The following is an 18,153-nucleotide window of genomic DNA, read 5'->3' as shown; positions in this document are numbered from 1 at the left end:
TGCCTCTTGGATCTACCTTAGCAGGAGGTTGGAGTCAGGAGCTGGAGCCAAGTATGGAACCCAGGTTCTCTGCTATGGGCTGTGGTGTCCTTGACTGAACACCCACCCCACAGAATGCACTGGTATTTTGTTTTTTGGGTTGTTTTTGTTTTTTTTTTTTTTTTTTTTTTTTTTTGACAGGCAGAGTGGACAGTGAGAGAGAGAGAGAGAGATAAAGGTCTTCCTTTGCCGTTGGTTCACCCTCCAATAGCCGCCGAGGCCGGCGCACCGCGCTGATCCGAAGGCAGGAGCCAGGTGCTTCTCCTGGTCTCCCATGGGGTGCAGGGCCCAAGCACTTGGACCATCCTCCACTGCATTCCCGGGCCATAGCAGAGAGCTGGCCTGGAAGAGGGGCAACTGGGATAGAATCTGGTGCCCCGACCAGGACTAGAACCCGGTGTGCTGGCGCTGCAAGGCGGAGGATTAGCCTGTTGAGCCACGGCGCCGGCCTGCACTGGTACTTTGAGGCTCAGGCAGTCGGTGCTGGTCCTCATGCTGTTTACTTCCCACACCTTGTTTTGAAGGCGCGCAGGTATTGGTTCTGGTTTTTTTTTGTTGTTGTTGTTGTTTGTTTGTTTTTTAAGATTTTATTTATTTGAAAGGCAGAGTCACAGAAAGGCAGAAAGGGAAAGAGAGGTCTTCTATCCACTGATTCATTGCCCAGATGGCCACAACAGCTGGAGCTGCTCCAATCTGAAGCCAGGAGCTTGGAGCTTCCTCCAAGTCTCCCACACGGGTGCAGGGGCCCAAGGACTTGGGCCATCTTCCACTGCTTTCCCAGGCCATAGCAGAGAGCTGGATCGAAAGTGGAGCAGCTGGGACTCAAACCGGCAGCGACATGGGATGCCAGGTTGCAGTCAGCGGCTTTGCCACAGGGCCGGCCCCGTGGTTTTGTTTGTTACACTGAATGGTCTCACACCCGCACCCGGATGCCTTTCCTGGAGCTTGTTTTATCTTGATTGTTGAAGTGGTGTAAGGGTGTTGTGTTTGGTTTGCCTCTTCCTCCTGAAAGACTGGTCCCCAAAGCAACAAAAGCAGAACTTACTGAGAGTTCTTGTTGGTTTCTGGAGGGTGTGGAGCTGGGGTAACCCTGAAGTGCAAGCTGCTGCCAGCTCCTTGTGCTTCTGCGCCACCTGCATCCTCTGCAGCTGTTGGCATCGCCTTGCCTGAGTGCCTGCTGTGAGCCAGGCCCTCTGCTGGCCCCAAAGAGTTCACTTGCCATCTCCTGAGCACACTGGATCCCCAAGCGGCTATGGGAGACAGTGAAACACAGACAGGAAGCTAAGTAGAATTGATTAAACTGTGTTCTGCCTGACCTTCCTCTCATTTTCAAATTATGTAGCATTGCTTGATCAGATGAGTCCAGTGTCTTCCCGGGCTAAGAGCAGAGCCTGGAATTCCTCCGCGAGCCTGGAGCTGCCAGAGAACCCCAGGCTCACGTCAGCCTCTGGCCTGTGACAGTGGCTTCCAGAAGCCACCAGGTGATTTGCTGGCTGTGTGGGCGCTGATATTCTTCCCTTTCCTGTTAACCCCAGAACTCCTTTGGGCCAGGACTCTTCCACTGTGGTCTTTGGATAAGAGATTTTGTTTTGTTTTTGTGCTCCTGGGGTCTTAAAATGACCTTGTTTGTTCCTACCTCTTACTTCTTTTAAAACAATTTTTGTTCTTTCTTTCTTTCTTTATTTGAAAGGCAGTTACAGAAAGAGAGAGAAAGAGATCTTTCATCTGCTGGTTCACTCTCCAAACGGCTACAGTGGCCAGCATTGGGCCAGGCTGAAGCCGAGAACTCTGTCCGAGTCTCCCACATGGATGCAGAGGCCCAAGCACTTGGGCCATCTTCCACTGCTTTCCCAGGTGGCATTGGCAGGGAGCTGGATCAGAAGTGGTGCAGCCAGGACTCAAACTGGCGCTCCGAGGCAGCAGCTTAACCTGCGGCACCACCACACCGGCCCCCATGTCTTCCTCCTAAGGCACCCTTGTTTTCCTTCCATGAACCTGTAGCTGTGTCTCATGATGTCGAGCTAACATACCTGCTTACTTCCTTTGTGTGACCTTTATAGATGGCAGAACTTTTGTGCTGAGTTTGTTTAACTCCACAGGGTTGCTGTCCTCTTGAAGTCCCTCTAAGAGGTCTTCCCAGCGGGGCGCACGTCTGTGGATTCGACACCTCTGGCTCCGAGTATAAGCGGTGCTTGTGCAGTCAGGGCCCTCTGTGAGATGTTCCCGGCTCTGCACGACTTAGTATTTTAGGACGGATTCTGCCATTCAACCCAGCTAAACTGTGCTGCTGGCATCTCTGGACCCACCTACACTTCCCCACTGCAGTGCGCTGGCTTCAGCTCCACCTCCCTTCCTGCTGAAAGACAGCCCTATGTGGAATGCCTCCAGGAGAGCCTTTCCACGCTCCCCCACACAAGCTCTCTCCTGGGAGAGCTTCCTCTGCTGGCCTGGATCCAGAGTCAGTCTGAGCATAGAGTTCTCTGTGAGAGAACACGGGACAGACCCCTGCGTCGCCTTTGGAGAGGGGAACCGGATGGTCGGGGACAGGAGAGGGGCTTCTTTTTCACTGTGCACCCTTATTTTTTTAATTTTACACTGTGTATTATCTCCCAAAACTTTTTCCTATTAAAGTACTGTTTAAATAAAAACCCAATTTATAAAATGTTAAAGAAAATATTGGAGCATAGCTTTATAACCTCAGAGTAGGGGTAGTGGCCTTAAACCCCAAGTCCAGAAGCCACACAAAAAAAATTTTTTTTTAAAGATTTTATTTATTTATTTGACAGAGTTACAGACAGTGAGAGGGAGAGACAGAGAGAAAGGAATTCCATTGGTTGGTTCACTCCCCAACTGGCCGCAACGGCCGGAGTTGCGCCGATCCGAAGCCAGGAGCCAGGTGCTCCCGGACCCCCATTCAAGTCTCCCATGAGGGTGCAGGGGCCCAAGGAGTTGGGCCATCTTTCCACTGCTTTCCCAGGCCATAGCAGAGAGCTGGATAGGAAGTAGAGCAGCTGGGACCAGAACCAGAGCCCATATGGGATGCCGACGCCACAGGCGGAGGATTAACCCACTGCACCACAGAGCCAGCCCCACAAAAAATTAAATAAATAAATAAATAAATAAATATATATGTGGGCACTTAAAAAGTCGTGGAAAATGGCATTAAAAGATGTTTACTTTGATGCAAAAATCCTTTTAATACATGCATATGCGGGATCTTCAGCAAGTTTGTTATGGGAGCCATTGTTGAGGCATAGTAGGCTAAGCCATCACTTTCAACACCAGCATCCCATTGGAGTGCAGGTTCAAGTCCCAGCTGCTCCATCTCTCTCTCTCTCTCTTTCTTAAGATTTATTTATTTTTGAAAGGTGGAGTTACAGAGAGGCAGAAAAAGAGGTCTTCTTCTTTCTCAAGCCATAAAAGAGAGCTGGATGGGAAGTGGAGCAGCCGGGTCTCGAACTGGTACTATATGGGATGCCAGCACTGCAGATGGTGGCTTTACCTGATACACCACAGCACCAGCCCTAACTGCTCCATTTCTGGTCCAGTTCCCTGCTAATACCCCTGGGAAAGCAGCATAAGATGTTACAAGTGCTTGGGCCACTGCTGTCTATGTGTGAGACCTAGACGGAGTTCCAGGCTCCTGGCTTCAGACTGGCCGTTGCTGCCATTTGGGGAATGAACCAAGCAGCTGGACAATGGATCTCATCCTCTCCTCCCCTCCTCTCTCCTCTCCTCCTCCCTCTAACTCTACCTTTCAAATAAATAAATAAATATATTTTTTTAAAAAGTCTTAAAAAGCTTATTATGAAAAACACTATGCATGGATTTGAAATTATGTTTGCACCTAAATAAACTTCTCCCTTAATTCCATTTTCTACAAACTTTTTGAAATACTCTGTATTTCAAAAATAAAGTGTGCACTTCTTTGGTCTTTTTCCTATTGGGCTGCAAGTACTGATGTGCTAACCTTTTATATCCTTTTCCAGAACATAGCACAATGCCCTTTATACAGTAATCAATAAATATTAGCTGAATTGAAATTCAATCGAATTGCAGCTCACTTCCTTTTTTTTTTTTTTTTTTTAACAGGCAGAGTGGATAGTGAGAGAGAGACAGAGAGAAAGGTCTTCCTTTTTGCCGTTGGTTCACCCTCCAATGGCCGCTGCAGCCAGCGCATCGCGCTGATCCGAAGCCAGGAGCCAGGTACTTCTCCTGGTCTCCCATGCGGGTGCTGGGCCCAAGGACTTGGGCCATCCTCCACTGCCTTCCTGGGCCATAGCAGAGAGCTGGCCTGGAAGAAGGGCAACCGGGATAGAATCCGGCGCCCCAACCGGGACTAGAACCCGGTGTGCCGGCGCCGCAAGGCGGAGGATTAGCCTGTTAAGCCACAGCGCCAACCGCTCACTTCCTTTTTTTAAAAAAATGTATTTATTTATTTGAAAATCAGAATCACAGGGAGGGAAAGAGATTTTCCATCCACTGGTTCACTCCCCAAATGGCCAACGCTGGGCCAGACTGAAGCCAGAAGCCAGGAAATTCATCCAGGTCTCCCACGTGGGTGCAGGGGTCCAAGCAATTGGGCCATCCTTCACTGCCTTCCCAGGCACATTAACAGGGAGCTGGATTGGAAGTAGAGCAGCTGGGAGGGACCCTATGGGATGCTGGCATACGCAGACAGCAGCTTACGCTACCGTTCCAGCCCTTCTTTTTAAACCTCACTTTTTTTCCCACTCATAAAATAAGTGCCTGGGGCCTTCCACGGTCCTACTCAGACTCTGGAGATGTGGTTTTTATGGGCAAAAATCCCCAGCATCTTGGACCTACTCGCAAGTCCTTTTAGAAGCCGCCTTGGGGCCATGCAGCATGCTGAAAGAATGAACTGGTTAAGCAGGGCCCAAAGAGGGCCAGGGGGTGAGAGAGGGAGATGTGTGGTGGGCCCACTGCCCTGGACAAGGGTGCTCAGGCCTCTCCGAGCCACGCAGCAGCCGAGGGAGTGCCAGCGCCTGCTGCCCTCCGGGTTAAGACCGTGGGCCAGGTTGAGGGCAGCAGGGGGCAGCGGGCTCCTCTGGCTGTCTCCTAGTTTCAGAGAGGGGACTGGACTTCTCTCTGGGATCCCTAAGGCACCTATGCCAGCTTTGTTTTGTTACCAGCTCTTGGGTCTGTCCCAAGGCATAAGCAGCTTGAGGGCTGGCCTACTCCAACAGCTGTTGGAGGCTGGAGGGAAGTGAGGAGGCCAGAAAGGCTGAGAGGACACAGCTACGTGGAGGGCGGTCGGAGGCCCGGGGACGGGGAAGCACCCTTATCATGTGCTGGCAGGCGCTGCCCTGTGACTCCCAGTCTCTCCAGGCTGTTCTAGGACGTGAGAGAAAGAATGACCTTGAGATATTTCCAGCGAGGGCAGGGTATTTGTCAGCAAAACTGCATTTCCCTTGGAAAAACTTCTGATCTTCCTCGTGTCCGGAAGACTTTTGGATAATTGAAGTTCGTGGGTGCCTGGCCATCCTGCCTTCTCCCCCACTCCACCTTACAGACAGCAATCCCCTAGTGCCTCCACTGTGCCCTTCCTGTGCAGGGACTGGGCAGGCCCAGCCACCCACTTCTGGGGGCTTCAGTTCTGCAGTCTTTTCCAGGGTGGAATCAGAGGCCTTGCGACTCCTCTGACTTAATCATTACTGCGGCTGATCTGGACCAGGGTCCCGGTGCCACTTGCCGTCTCCCTAATTGACCAGTTTGAAGGGGAAGGGAGCCTGTCACGGGCACCCCTCAGCTCCTGGGGTAGCAGCAGTATGTGCTGGGAGAGAGAGCACAGGGTTAGAATCAGAAGGCTTGACTCTGACCGGAAGTGCACTGTTTACCTGGCCTAAAGCTGGGCCAGCAGTCAGTGCACTTCCGAAGCTGCTGGGTCCTCATGTCCAGAGGGGAGTAGTGGTTACTGCTTCCCAGGGCTGCTGAGCAATCACAGTGTGACAGCTCCACAGTCCTCCCTGAACAGGAGATGTGGGCCGACGGAGACAGGTGATGTCAGAGAAGGAGCGCTGCAGGGTGCTGGGACGGCCGCCCAGGGAGTCATCGGAGGGCCGCTCTGAGGCTGAGGGCTCCGGTGCCCTTTCTGGCCCTGGTACGGAAACCAAGGCGAACATTCCCCCTGGCAGGCTAGCGGCGTCTGATTCACGGTGTGTGGTTAAAGCAAGCACATTGGTCTCAACGCTATAGGATCCAGACTGTGTCAGAGTGCGTTCAACTCTGGGTGCAGCTCTCTGCAGGTGGGTGGGGAGTGTTGCAGGCAGTAGGGTTACCCCGCCGCCAGGCCAGCGTGCGCCCCTCCCTGTCAGCAGCACCCTGCTCCACAGCCTTTCTGGGGGGCTCAGCACTTTGCTCTTTTGCTCAGAGGAGACGCCTGGAGAGCTTACCGGGTACCACTCTCTGTGTCCCCTTTGGTCTTTGCAGTGTGCCCCCTGCCCCCGCAGCCAGAGAATGGAGGCTACATCTGCCACCCCCGGCCCTGCAGAGAGCCCCTGACAGCCGGCAGCGTCATCGAGTACCAGTGTGCCGAGGGCTACATGCTGAAGGGCGATTACAAGTACCTGACATGCAAGAACGGCGAGTGGAAGCCGGCCATGGATATCAGCTGCCGTCTCAACGAGGGTCAGTGTGGCGGAGGAGGAGGGGTGCTGGGGTGCCGGTCTCTAACCCCAGGGGCATGGCGTGTGCTTGCCACCCCCGCAGTGCCCCCATCTGGGTGCTGTGTAGCCCTGCCTGGTATCCTGCAGTCCCCCTAACTTTGGGTTTCCTTGTCTTCGTGGAAGACGGGGTGGGGGTGGGAGACATGGGACAGGACGAGTGCTGGTGCGTGTCCCTCTGTGCTGGGTGGGTGGGTGGGGCTCCATGGCTTGTGAGGCCTCTGCCCTGCTCTGTAAAGCCCCTTTGATGTTCAAGGTCTCTGGTTTGCATCACCAAGTGCTGGTGACCCTTGACCGTGTTCTGCTAGCTCAATGAACACAATGCTAACACCTTGTCTGGTGCCTCCTTCGTTTTGTTTTTCCTTGAATGGAAACGGGACTGTTTTGTTATGGCGCCACAGCCCAGCTGGACAAGAGCCCTCTCTTCCTCCTGCCTTGCCTGCCAGGCACATCCAGCTGCCTGCGGAAAAGTGTGTGTCATGTGGTCTTCTTTGTGCTTCCCGCTGTGGCTCTGAGACCAGAATGTGTTTAACCCGTGACACCCCAGAGAAGGGCAGTGACCAAGCCAAGGTTTCCAGCTGAAGCTGTGCACCTGAGGACACGGCCATGTTGCAGCCCAGACCTGATAACCTGGCCTGCCCCCCTGGGGGGTTGGCGTACAGAGCGCCTCAGGTGGAGGAGTGATGTGCCCATTTGACTGATGGCTCCCAGCCTGCCACTGAGGATGGGCTAGTGTGGTTTGGGGGGAGTGGGCTGTCCAGGCTTACTAGGATCAGAGGGACCTCACAGGCCCAAAGTGAAGGGAATTTTCTGTTCAGGAAACGGGATAGGGGACGAACTCCTTCAACTCCTTGAGTGCACTTGGCTGCTCCGTGCTGTTCCTCCTGAGGTGGCCCAGTAGAGTAGCCTGTCTCTGGGTGATGGGTCAGCTTTGGGACCTCGGGTACGAGAGCCTTCTGACAATGGCTTTTTCCACAGACAAAGACACCCACACGTCGCTCGGGGTCCCCACGCTGTCCATAGTGGCTTCCACTGCCAGCTCCGTGGCTCTCATTCTCCTCCTCGTGGTGCTGTTCGTGCTGGTGCAGCCGAAGCTGAAGTCTTTTCATCACAGCAGGTGAGCCTGGTGCCAGTGCCGCTGCGGGGCAGCCTGTGACTGGCCACGGTTGCCAGCCTCTGTGTGTGTCCGGGAAAGGATCGAGCCTGCCATTTGTTGCTTTGCCTGCGTTACTTTATCCTCATAGGAACGTTCTAGATGAGGAGATTATGTCTCAGAGTGATTAAGCCATTCACTCAAGATGGCCCCTGGTCGAGGTGATGGCAGAGCCGGGATCTGAATCCAGATCTATTCAACTCCAAGGCCACGTCCTCGCCCACACATCAGTGTTTTTCTAAGTGTGGTTCCAGCAGCGGCAACATCTCTTGGGACTTGTTAGGAGTGTGTGTTTGCAGGCCTAACTGCAGACACTGGAGCGAGAGGTGGGCCTGCGCGGGCCCCCCAGTGTGATTTGGGAAGCCTCTCCTGGTGACTGATGGGCACGTGCTCCCGTGTGCTCCTGTTCTGGTTCCCAGTCCTGGCTGCACGTGGAGAGGTACGTTCCGGTTGTAGGAGCTGAAAAATGGCAGCAGGGTGTCGGCACCCAGACATTCTGGTAGGTTTGGTTTGGAGTGGGACCCTGGTGTCTGCATTTTACACAAGCTTCTCGTGTGGTTCTGACATGCGCTGAGGGTGGAGAACCCTTGCCCTGCATCGAAGGAGAAACAGGGAGTAGCTTTTCCTGTCTAGCTTTGACACTTCCCTTTGTGCTTTAGCCGCAAATCATCCCACACAGGGGTGGGCGAGGCCGGATGGAGCGGCCCCCCAGTGCACCCCTGCTGGTGGACTGTTCTCCCAGGCTGTCATGGCTCCCGTGGTTGACTGGCCACCCCCACAGTTCCCTGGTTCCTCGTGGGCAGTCCTGGCTTCCCATTCACCCCAGCCCTGCCTCAGCCCCTGTCCTCACTCAGTAAAATGCTGCCAGCTGGAGTTTGCCACCCAGGCCCAGGCTGCCTTGAAGGTCTGCAGCTCTGTGTGACTTTTCTTCCTTCCTTTTGTTTTGTTCTGCTTTGGGGGAGGGAGTAGCTGTCATTTTTAAAGGTTGTTAATAGAATACAGAGGGTTTGAAAGAATCACCTATTTCCACATAAAGTCAAAGTGATCTAACCTGCATTTCCTCCGTATTAGGGAGGTCTTTTTTCTTGCTTACTTAACTAGTAAGTCTGATCATAGTAACTGGTTGAATATTTTTTTGAGTAGAAGGAGGATTTGGTTTCTTTATAGACCCCATTTAAGCATTGAACTTAAATGTGACTTCTTAAACAAACAGAACTTATTTTGAATAACAAAATATGTGTCTACACACTGCTGCCTGTACCATGCCATCATCCGTTTCCGCTCCTTCAAAACGCTCAGTGCACTGTGACAGGTGCCACCCCTCTCCTCCCAGGGGGCACAGTGTTGGAGTTTAGAAGTGCAGATTTCATCTCCCAGATATGGGTGAGGAGTTGAGAGTGACTAACAGGGGTCGGCCACCAGGCGTGGGCGCCTCCCAGTGTGAGGAGCTGAAAGGACACGGCTTCCCCTCCGTGGTGTCCTTGGCAGCACTGAGTCCGATCCTGAGGAGACAGACAGACCCAGATTGTGGGCGTTCTGTGAGACAGCTGGCCTAGCCCCTTCCCAAAGAAATGCCAGCGACTTAAATGGAAAACTCGTGCACTGTTGTAGGTTAAAGGAGTGAAGGAGCTAGGACCGCACAATGGAATGCACGGTCCTTAACCATGAAAACGGACTGCCTGTGAAATGGACAGACTCTCAGGCAGTCTGGAAAAGTTGTATGGCCGTATTCTTCTAATGTCACACTTGCGGTGTGATAATGTTGAACAGGCTGAGCATCCCTAGTCAGAAAATGCAGAATCCAAAATTCCACTGTGGGCTGACATGATGCCACCAGTGGAAAATTTCACTCTTGACCTCATATGACAGGTCACAGTCAAAACATAGGCACACTAAAAAATATTGAATGAAGTTGACCTTCAGAATATGGATATAAGGTATATTGGAAGCAAAGGAGTTTTGTGCTTAGACTTGAGTCCCATCCCCAAGATGTCTCATTGTATATGTGCAAGGACTACAGAATCTGAAATCTGAAACATGCCTGGTCCCAAGCATTTTAGGTAAGGGATATTCAGACTGTAGTTACATTAGAGAAGGGATATTCAGACTGTAGTTACGTAAGAGAGGACGTGCTTAGGAGGTACATGCTAAATAATGTCTTCACGTTGTTTTCCAGTAGGTCAAGCATGTGTGTAACAACAGTTACAACAGTGATTGCAAAACAAGGAAGCCGCATGAATAAATTTCACAGTGTTGAGTAAAAGAAGCCAGGCACACAGACACAGGTTACTATGTATTCCGCAGATATAAATGTTTCAAATACACAAAGCTAAACTCCAGTGTTTCAGGTAGTAGAACTTCCTAAAATAAAAATAAAAAGGAAAGGAGTGATTTCCATAGGAGTCAGGAGAGTGGTTGGCTGTGATGTGATGAGGAAGTGGAACGGCTGAGAATGGGCGAGGGCAGGCGGCCGCGTTCTTGAGCCCGGTAGGAGTTGCACCACAGTACTACCTTTGGAATGGATCAGTGAGCGCTATGTGTGTCCATCCTGTGTTTGCGTTTCAATTCACGTGTACTTTTTAAAAGATGTGGGCAGGCAAGACAAGCAGAGTGGCCGAGTCAGAACAGAATTCTTCCGATTTCTAGCCCAGTCTCCTGTTTCAAGACCATAATGCTTTCTCTCCCCCCACCCCCCATGGCTTTAGGAAGATATAATGTCTAGAGCATCCAGTGTAGCCCCTTAAACTGTACAAGGAAGCGGCTGTGGTTTATTCCCAGATACGTGCTAGCATCATTGTCTTGCTTTCTTGTCCAGCTGGGCCTGACGAGTGGCTTGATTTCCAGGTCTGCAGGCACCAGCTTTTGCACAGGACAGGTCCAAGCACCTGTGCACCCAGAGGTTAGAAACAGTCTCTGGAAGCAGGTGGAACTGGATTCATATCCCAGCTCTGTCCCTCGCCAGCTGTGGAACTGTAGGAAAGTTACCTAACTTGTCCGAGCCTTGTGCATTCCTGCTGAATCCCTACCCGGCCGGCTCCGTCGAGGGTCCAGTGGGAGAAGATGTCTAAGGCACTGAGCGCTGTGCTCGGCTAGGAGTAAACGTGCACGAAAAGGAGGCTGTTGTTGGGTTACAGCATTTCTCTAACTTGTGTTTATTCTGATTCTCCCTCTTCCAACCCAGGCGTGACCAGGGCGTGTCTGGGGACCAGGTCTCCATCATGGTGGATGGAGTCCCAGTCGCATTGCCATCCTACGAGGAGGCCGTGTACGGCAGCTCTGGCCACTGCGTGCCGCCCGCCGACCCCAGAGTGCAGATCGTGCTGTCCGAAGGCTCTGGGCCCGGTGGGAGGGGCGTGCCGAGGGAGCAGCAGCTGCAGGACCAGGGCGCCTGCTCCTCCTCGGGCGGAGAGGACGAGGCCCCGGGCCAGTCCGGACTGTGCGAGGCCCGGGGCTCCCGGGGCTCAGAGACAGTGCTGGTGCATCAGGCAACCACCTCTTCCTGGGTGGCCGGCTCAGGGAACAGCCGACTGGCACACAAAGAAGCTGTGGATTCCGAAAGCAGTGACATACAAAGCCTTTTATCCCTCACGTCGGAGGAGTACACAGACGGTAGGTGGCCTGTGCTGACCATGAGTGGCGAGCTGCTCGGGGCCCTTGGTCTGTGAGGAAGGGCTGGGAGCCTCTCTACTTAGCCCGCAGAGCAGGATTTCCCCCTCAGAGTCCCAGGGAGGGCTTGGGACTCTGCACTGTGAAGTTGGATAGTTTGAGTCTCTGAGATTGTTCATGGCCCCAAGGCCGTACTGAATCAAAAGGTGGACAGCTGGTTGGGGGTGGGGTCTGTCCTGCTGCTGTGTTCTTTGTGCTCCCAAAAGGTAAGGGATAGCAAGGAGACCGTGGGGTCATAGATTCTTGCACCAGCGCAGTGAAACCTCACAGTGAGCCCAAGAAGCGTTAGTTAGCATGACCATGTCACAGACATGGAGACTGAGGCTCAGAGAGGGTGTCGGTTGCTCACTGGTAAGTGGCTGAGCTGGTTTGAAAACAAATGGGGTATTGCTCCAAAATGTGCATGCCTCATCCCTCAGTGCCACACTACCACGCTACCTCCCTGGTCACACCAGCTCCTTTGTGGCAAACCAGCTGTCGAATACTGCCTACTGCCTTTTGCCTTAGCCGGAGCCTGGAGTTTACCTGTTGGCTGCAGTGTGCCCCTCTATACAGTGTGTTTAGTGAAATCCTAGCATATCAGGACGCAGATTAAACTAGAGGCACTCCTCTCCGTGGAAAGCCTTCCTGGAAGAGCCGGAGAGGAGACCACGCCTCCTGGGTACCCAGGCGCAGTGGATGTCTAAAGTTTAAAATACCTGAAAGAAACGCAGTTAGAAATCCTTGAATGCAGATCTTGCCTTCAGAATTCCCTGGTGACCAGCAGCTCGCCCTCTGCTTGCTGAGCCGGCTGGGGAGCTTCGCAAGGGGCCTGTGGTAGTTGAGCCAGGTTGGGATGTGGAAGCCGACGACCCCCCAGACCGTCAGCCACACACGCTGTGACACGTGTCTGAGTGCAAAGGACAGCCCTCCTCCCCCGGTTCCTGCCCCTCCTGCTTCTCCCTGCAGCCTTGCTTTGCTCCGTGTGAGGAGCAGGCATCTCTGCAGGCCGTTTTGGGCCCGGCGCTATTTAGGTTTCAGGGAAACAGGAAGCTTGCAGTCTGATGCTGAGGCAGGGAGCGTGGGTGAGTTGGGAAGATGGGGGCGGGGGCTGTCCTCAAGAACTCCCAGAATTCAGGATGGGAGGGTCATTGTTCCGAGGGGCTCAGAAAACACGGCACATGGTGACTAACGTGAGTGTTGCAGGCCGTGCCTGAGCTGTCCCCTAGGGAGGCAGGAGCATCCGGTGCCAGTCTGCTGCTGGGCAAAGACCGAAATCCAGAGCAGGGCTGTGATGTTCCCAGAGGCACACAGCTGGTGGATGGCTCTTCGGCGGAGCTGGGACTGAAGCAGGGCTCTGTAGCCAGGAAGGGCAGGATGAGGAAAGAAAGGGAGGCAACTGGACCGGCAGAGCTAAGGCAAAAGGAGCGATCGTGCTGGGGGCACGTGCTGATGGCTGCGCGGTCAGATCTCATCGCGGGGGGTGGCGGGAGAGATGAGCCAGAGGACCCAGGAAAGAGGCAGGCATTGTTTGGCCGCCTAGAGGTGTGTGAGGCCGATGTTTGATTGCTTTAACCTGGGTGTGGCCCCTGCAGCTGGATGAGTGGAGAGTCCCACAGAGAGCTGCCTGAGCTGACCACTGGGCTTCCCTTTCCTGTCTTCCTGCAGATATTCCACTGTTGAAAGAAGCATGAGGGCTGCCACCGGCCCCTGTCCTCGCTCCGAGGGTCCGCCCTGCCCTTCTTCCCTGTCCTGTGGGTTTGAGCACCCTGTACCCTCCAGCCACCCTGCCCTGAGCTGCCTCCTGTGTTTCCGTGTATCCCTGAAGGCCTGCAGCCACCTCGCTGGAAATCAAGGAAGATCACCGTCGGCCTGCTGCACAGCTGGAGGAACTGGCCCTTTGCCCGGCCCAGCCCGGCCATCTGTCAGGGACATATTTGAATGTGCTGGCTCGAACCCTCCCTCCTTCCCTCCCTGAGCCTGGGAGCCCCCTCCAGCCAGCTCTTGGGCAGCAGCCCCCAGGGTCTACGTGGGCCCGAGTGCCGCTGTGTTTACTTGTGCCTTCCCCCTACCCTGTCCAGCCCCCGTGTTGTGCAGGCTTGTGGCTCTCTACAAGCCTTACTGACTGCCACCCGGAGGACCGGGCCTGGCTCTGCCACCCTGACAGGAGCAGATGCGAGTGAGAGCTCTCACGTCCCAGGGGGCTCTCACTGGGGCAGGAGTGGGTCCCTGGGCTTGCCCTGGGTCAACACCCTGGGCATATTTGCTTGGTTGAGCCTGGAGGATTTGGAGAATCATGCCAAAGCTGTCCCAGCACCCGGCTGTCTAGCTGAGAGGTGCAGGCTCCTGGCCTTGTTGAGTGGAGAGATTCCGGAAGATCCTGAGGGAAGAAAGGAAGGTGGCCGGTAATGATTGTCTTCCGAATATGCAAATTCTCACTTCCTGCTTCCTGCAGCAACCTTCCTGGCCTCGGTTTTTCCATTTCCCTGCAATGGTAGGGGAAGTTGTGTGCTGCCTCCTGGGCCGCATCCCAGGCCACTCTGGCTTCCTTGTCGCCCGCTGGGCCTGGGGCGGGAGAGTTGCTGAGTTGCCTTGGGGTGGCTGCCTGGTCGCTGGCAGTCGGCAAGTTGCCCCTTCTGGGTTCGTGGTGACAGAGGAGAGGCACAGGCCAAGAGTCCGGGTGGCTGCAGGCAGCTCCAGCCCTGTCCTGAGGATCCTCACCACGGTCACGTGCCTTAGTAGCTGTGCCCAGGAAGTGGCCTGCTGCCTGCTGCTTTGCCTCCGTCTGCCCTTCCTTGTCACCTGTCTGCCTGTCCCAGCTGACAGGTGGCTCCTTGTCTCCCCCGACACCCTGGAGGTAGGGTGGGTGGGTACAGGGCCCTCGGAGGGGAGCCCTGGCGATGAGGGGCCTCTCGCTTTGCCCTGCGTTGAATGCTGACAGGCTGGGTGGGAAGGCCCTGCCCAGCGGCAGTCATCTTCAGAAGGTAGACGTGGCATTAAGGAATGTTTGCTTTTACTTTTTCTAATCTCGGAAGCTCTGGGGCTGGAAACTTGGCAGCTGCCCCTGTGCTGCCCCTCGCTCCTCCCCCAGGCCCGTCTGTATGGGATGGTAACAGAAATAAAGCCCAGTAGACTTACGCGCCTGACCTAGAGTTCGCTCCTGGCCTGGGTGGGCTCTAGCATTAGAGGGACAGCCCCCTCCCAGCCCACTGCTCTCCTGCCTCCATTCACACACAATGCACTTTACTTGCTGGTCATTCCCTGACCTCTTTCACCACCACTTGTTGTCTTCCTTCCTCTCAGGGTAAGGGCAGCACCTGCTGTGCCTGTGGTTACCCACGTGTCCCCCTACCCAGGAGCCCGAAGCTCCAGCTAGTGTGGTCAGACAGGGAAGATGCTGGAAGGGGGGAAGGCAGGAGCTTGAGCGGGGGGAGCCTGGCGGACCCAGCTGCCTTACTGTGCATAGACTCCCGCACCCGCAGGGGCACCCTTGTCCTTCTGAAACCAGGGTGCAGGGGTGGCCACGTCCTGGTCTCACTGCTGAGCCCCAGCTTTTGTGTCCCACTCCTCTGGAGCCCCAGTTCTGCTCCGGAATCCTTTCTGAGCGGCGGCTCACCCTTTTCTCCCTGATTCCTCTGGCATTTCCCTCTGAGAGGCTGCACTTTGTATTTTTGGGTTCATTCAGCCACTCGGTGACTGACTAGCTTGGTGCCTGCCTTCTCCAAAGCTGCCTTCCACCTCCTGCCATTGCCAGGGTTGCAAGCCCAGGCTCGCCTACCAGGCAGGAGAGAGAAGGAGGGCGGAGCATAGGGGTGCCCCTGCTGCCCCATCCTCGCCCCCTCCCCCATCGCTGGCTTTGATGAGAGCCCTGGGCCGTGGGTGCAGGCGGGAAGACACAGCTCCTGCTGGCATCGTGATGACCCTCCCACAGCTGCTTCTCTTTTCCCCCAAAGCAATCTCGTAACCATTGGCACGTGCTCTGCTCCCAGGGCTTCTGGGCCTTGTGGCTCACAGAGGGATTAGGGGCTCCACAGCTGCCTGAGGTGGAGCCTGGCTGGGCGACCAAGGCAGCCTTAGGTGCGGCGCTGTTAGGAAGGGGGCCGCCTCAGGAGCCTGGAGCAGGTGGGAGAAACTGACCGCAGCCCTGCCTTCCGGGGAGTAGGGCAGAAGCCTGGAGAAACGGGCAGCGCCAAAGGACTTCCATTATAAAAAGGGTTTTGTTTCTGTTTTTCTTTGCACACTTGCGCTGATTCAATATAGGTTTCTTGTCCTGGAGATGTGCAGTCGCATCCTAGAGACCCTCAAGGGCCAGAATCTGGTGAAAATCACTCACAGTTTCCGTCCCTTCCAGGCCTTGGTTTAGCAGCCAGGCCCTGTCTGTTGCCTCTTTGTGCTTCGCGTGCCGTGCTCCGTTTCGCTGGGCGTGCGCTGTGCCGTGGGCCACATCCTGGCCGCTTTGTGAGTGAGTTTGGTTTCTGAGGCATTTCAGTGTACATTTGACAAGCACTCCATTTGCAAACAGAACTTCAACAGATACTGCCTTCCCCGTCACCTTGGCCCCCCCCTCCCCCCCAGCTTTAGATTTGTGCGGAGAAGCCACTGGCGAGACAAAGGTATACTCTTCCCGCTCCATCCGTGGTGGCGCAGGGTCGGGCAGCCCTCTGCCTGCTCCTGCCCGTCCCCGCCCCAGCCGAGTGCTCAGCCACTTGGCTTCCCACAGGACAACGCGGCCTCTGTTTCCGGGAACATCCTCGCGTAGAGAATGGAATATGCTGCAAACGTTTCTACACCCTCGCCCCCACCCCCGCCAGGGCAGAAAGGGCCTAGAGGGGAAGTGAGGAGCGGACTCCACAGCTGGATTCCAGATGTGCTGGCCTGGGACCCCGGCAAGGCCGGGAGCTCCTCTCGGGGGACCTGCTGGGTCTCCTCGCTCTCAGCACGGGGACAGGCAGTGGTGGCCCCAAGTAGGGGCTTGGGGACTGTTTTGCTTGGCAGATGCGGTGGCCTGTTCCCCAGAGAGGGAAAGGTGGCAGGGCCAGCTTTTCTGGGAAAGACTCTAGTTTCCAGTAGGAGCCTGGCAGAATTTTGAATGAGCGGCCAAGCCAGCTGGAGGAGATGCAGGGACAGAGTCCTCTGGTTGCTAAGCAGGGAGAGAGAGGCAGCTCCCGCACCTGCCCTGGCTTCTTACGGTTATCACACCACTGTGGCACCCTTCGCACAATGGTACTCTCCTGATGGTTTCAGACAACGCGCGCATAATTGACTCTGTGCAGGATGTCACTCAATCAGTTTGGGTTTGCTTTATTTTATTTTATATATATTTTTTTGGTATCCTGTACATTGCAGTGGGTGTGAAGATAGTATTTTAATATTTGTACAAAGTTAATTTAATTTTAATTGTTCTATGTATATAACTGCATTTCTAAAATAATAATAATAATAAAAAAAAGTTCTTACGAAGGCAGTTGTGGGAGATGTGATCCTTGCAGAAATATCTTGGCCGAAACCATAGATTGAAATGAGTGGGTGTCAGTTGGAGCCCGTGAAGGCACAGGGGTGGAGGAGGTGTGGGGAGCATGTTTGGCACAGCGGTTAAGCCGCCGGTTGGGACACCCCATCCCATATTGGAATGCCTGACTTTGGATCCGAGCTCTGCCCTGAATTCCAGCCTTCTGCTAAGCACGCTGCAGGAAGCGGCCGGTGATGGCCCAAGTACTTGGGTTGCTGCTGCCCACATAGAGTGCTCTGCACTCCAGGCTCCTGGTTTTAGCTCAGCCCAGAACCAGCCATTGTAGGTATGTGTGGGGTGTGAAGCTCTCTCTGTGGAGGAGATGGGAAGAGAAGGTATTGTGTGGTACAAAAGTCTATGAGAAGACCCATGCTGTGGCTCACTAGGCTAATCCTCCACCTGTGGTGCCGGCACCCCGGGTTCTAGTCCCGATTGGGGCGCCGGATTCTGTCCCAATTGCTCCTCTTCCAGTCCAGTGGAGGATGTCCCAAGTCCTTGGGCCCTGTACCTGCATGGGGGACCAGGAGGAAGCACCTGGCTCCTGGCTTCAGATCGGTGCTCGCGCCTACTGTAGCGGCCATTTTGGGAGGTGAACCAACGGAAGGAAGACCTTTCTCTGTCTCTGTCTCTGTCTCTCTCACTCTGAAGCAGCTTGATGAATGGCGGCAGTGGGGAGATGGAAGAGACCGTCTGTAGGAGGGGAAAGTGGGGCTCAGTCTGGGACCTGCGGAGTGGGTGGTGCCTCTGTGGCATCCCAGGGGAGACGTCCCCCAGGCAGTGGGGTACTGGGGAGAAAACCCCAGAGGGAAGCACTGGGTGATGGGGACTGACCTGCCTAGGTGGGAGACAGAACCGGAGGGGATTAGGTCTAGCAGTGTGGTGGAACATTCCAGACTGGAGGGGCTTAATGAGGAAGAGGCAGTGAGAAAAGAACGGGCAGAAGGAGTTGGAAGAGGGGCCTTATTCGGGTTTTCTTTTTCATTAGTTTTGGTGACTTGAAAGGCAGACAGAGATCTCCCATCTGCCAGCAACAGCAAGGGCTGGGCCACCACTGAAGCCAGGAACTGGGAGCTCCACCCAGGTATCCCCTGTGGGTGGCAGGGACCCAGTTACTTCAGCCATTT

At 54.6% G+C, this 18,153-nt stretch overlaps 1 protein-coding gene across 3 annotated transcripts in view; it reads left to right on the top strand.

Moving 5' to 3' along the window:
• SUSD6 (sushi domain containing 6) overlaps window positions 1-16,989 on the top strand; it is a 99,122-nt gene extending 82,133 nt beyond the window's left edge. For all 3 annotated transcript variants that reach the window (XM_062181837.1, XM_062181839.1, XM_062181838.1), the window contains exons 3-6: window positions 6,490-6,687; window positions 7,701-7,839; window positions 11,057-11,484; window positions 13,189-16,989. In XM_062181837.1, the coding sequence (XP_062037821.1) occupies window positions 6,490-6,687; window positions 7,701-7,839; window positions 11,057-11,484; window positions 13,189-13,214 (791 nt within the window). In that variant the 3' untranslated portion in view covers window positions 13,215-16,989. The remainder of the gene's footprint in view (window positions 1-6,489; window positions 6,688-7,700; window positions 7,840-11,056; window positions 11,485-13,188) is intronic.
• Window positions 16,990-18,153: the final 1,164 nt, after the last annotated feature.

This window comes from Lepus europaeus, chromosome 22 (assembly GCF_033115175.1).
Source record: "Lepus europaeus isolate LE1 chromosome 22, mLepTim1.pri, whole genome shotgun sequence".
NCBI classification, from domain to species: domain Eukaryota; kingdom Metazoa; phylum Chordata; class Mammalia; order Lagomorpha; family Leporidae; genus Lepus; species Lepus europaeus.
Note: the sequence above shows the minus strand (reverse complement) of the source record. Positions and strands in the feature narration are given on the sequence as shown.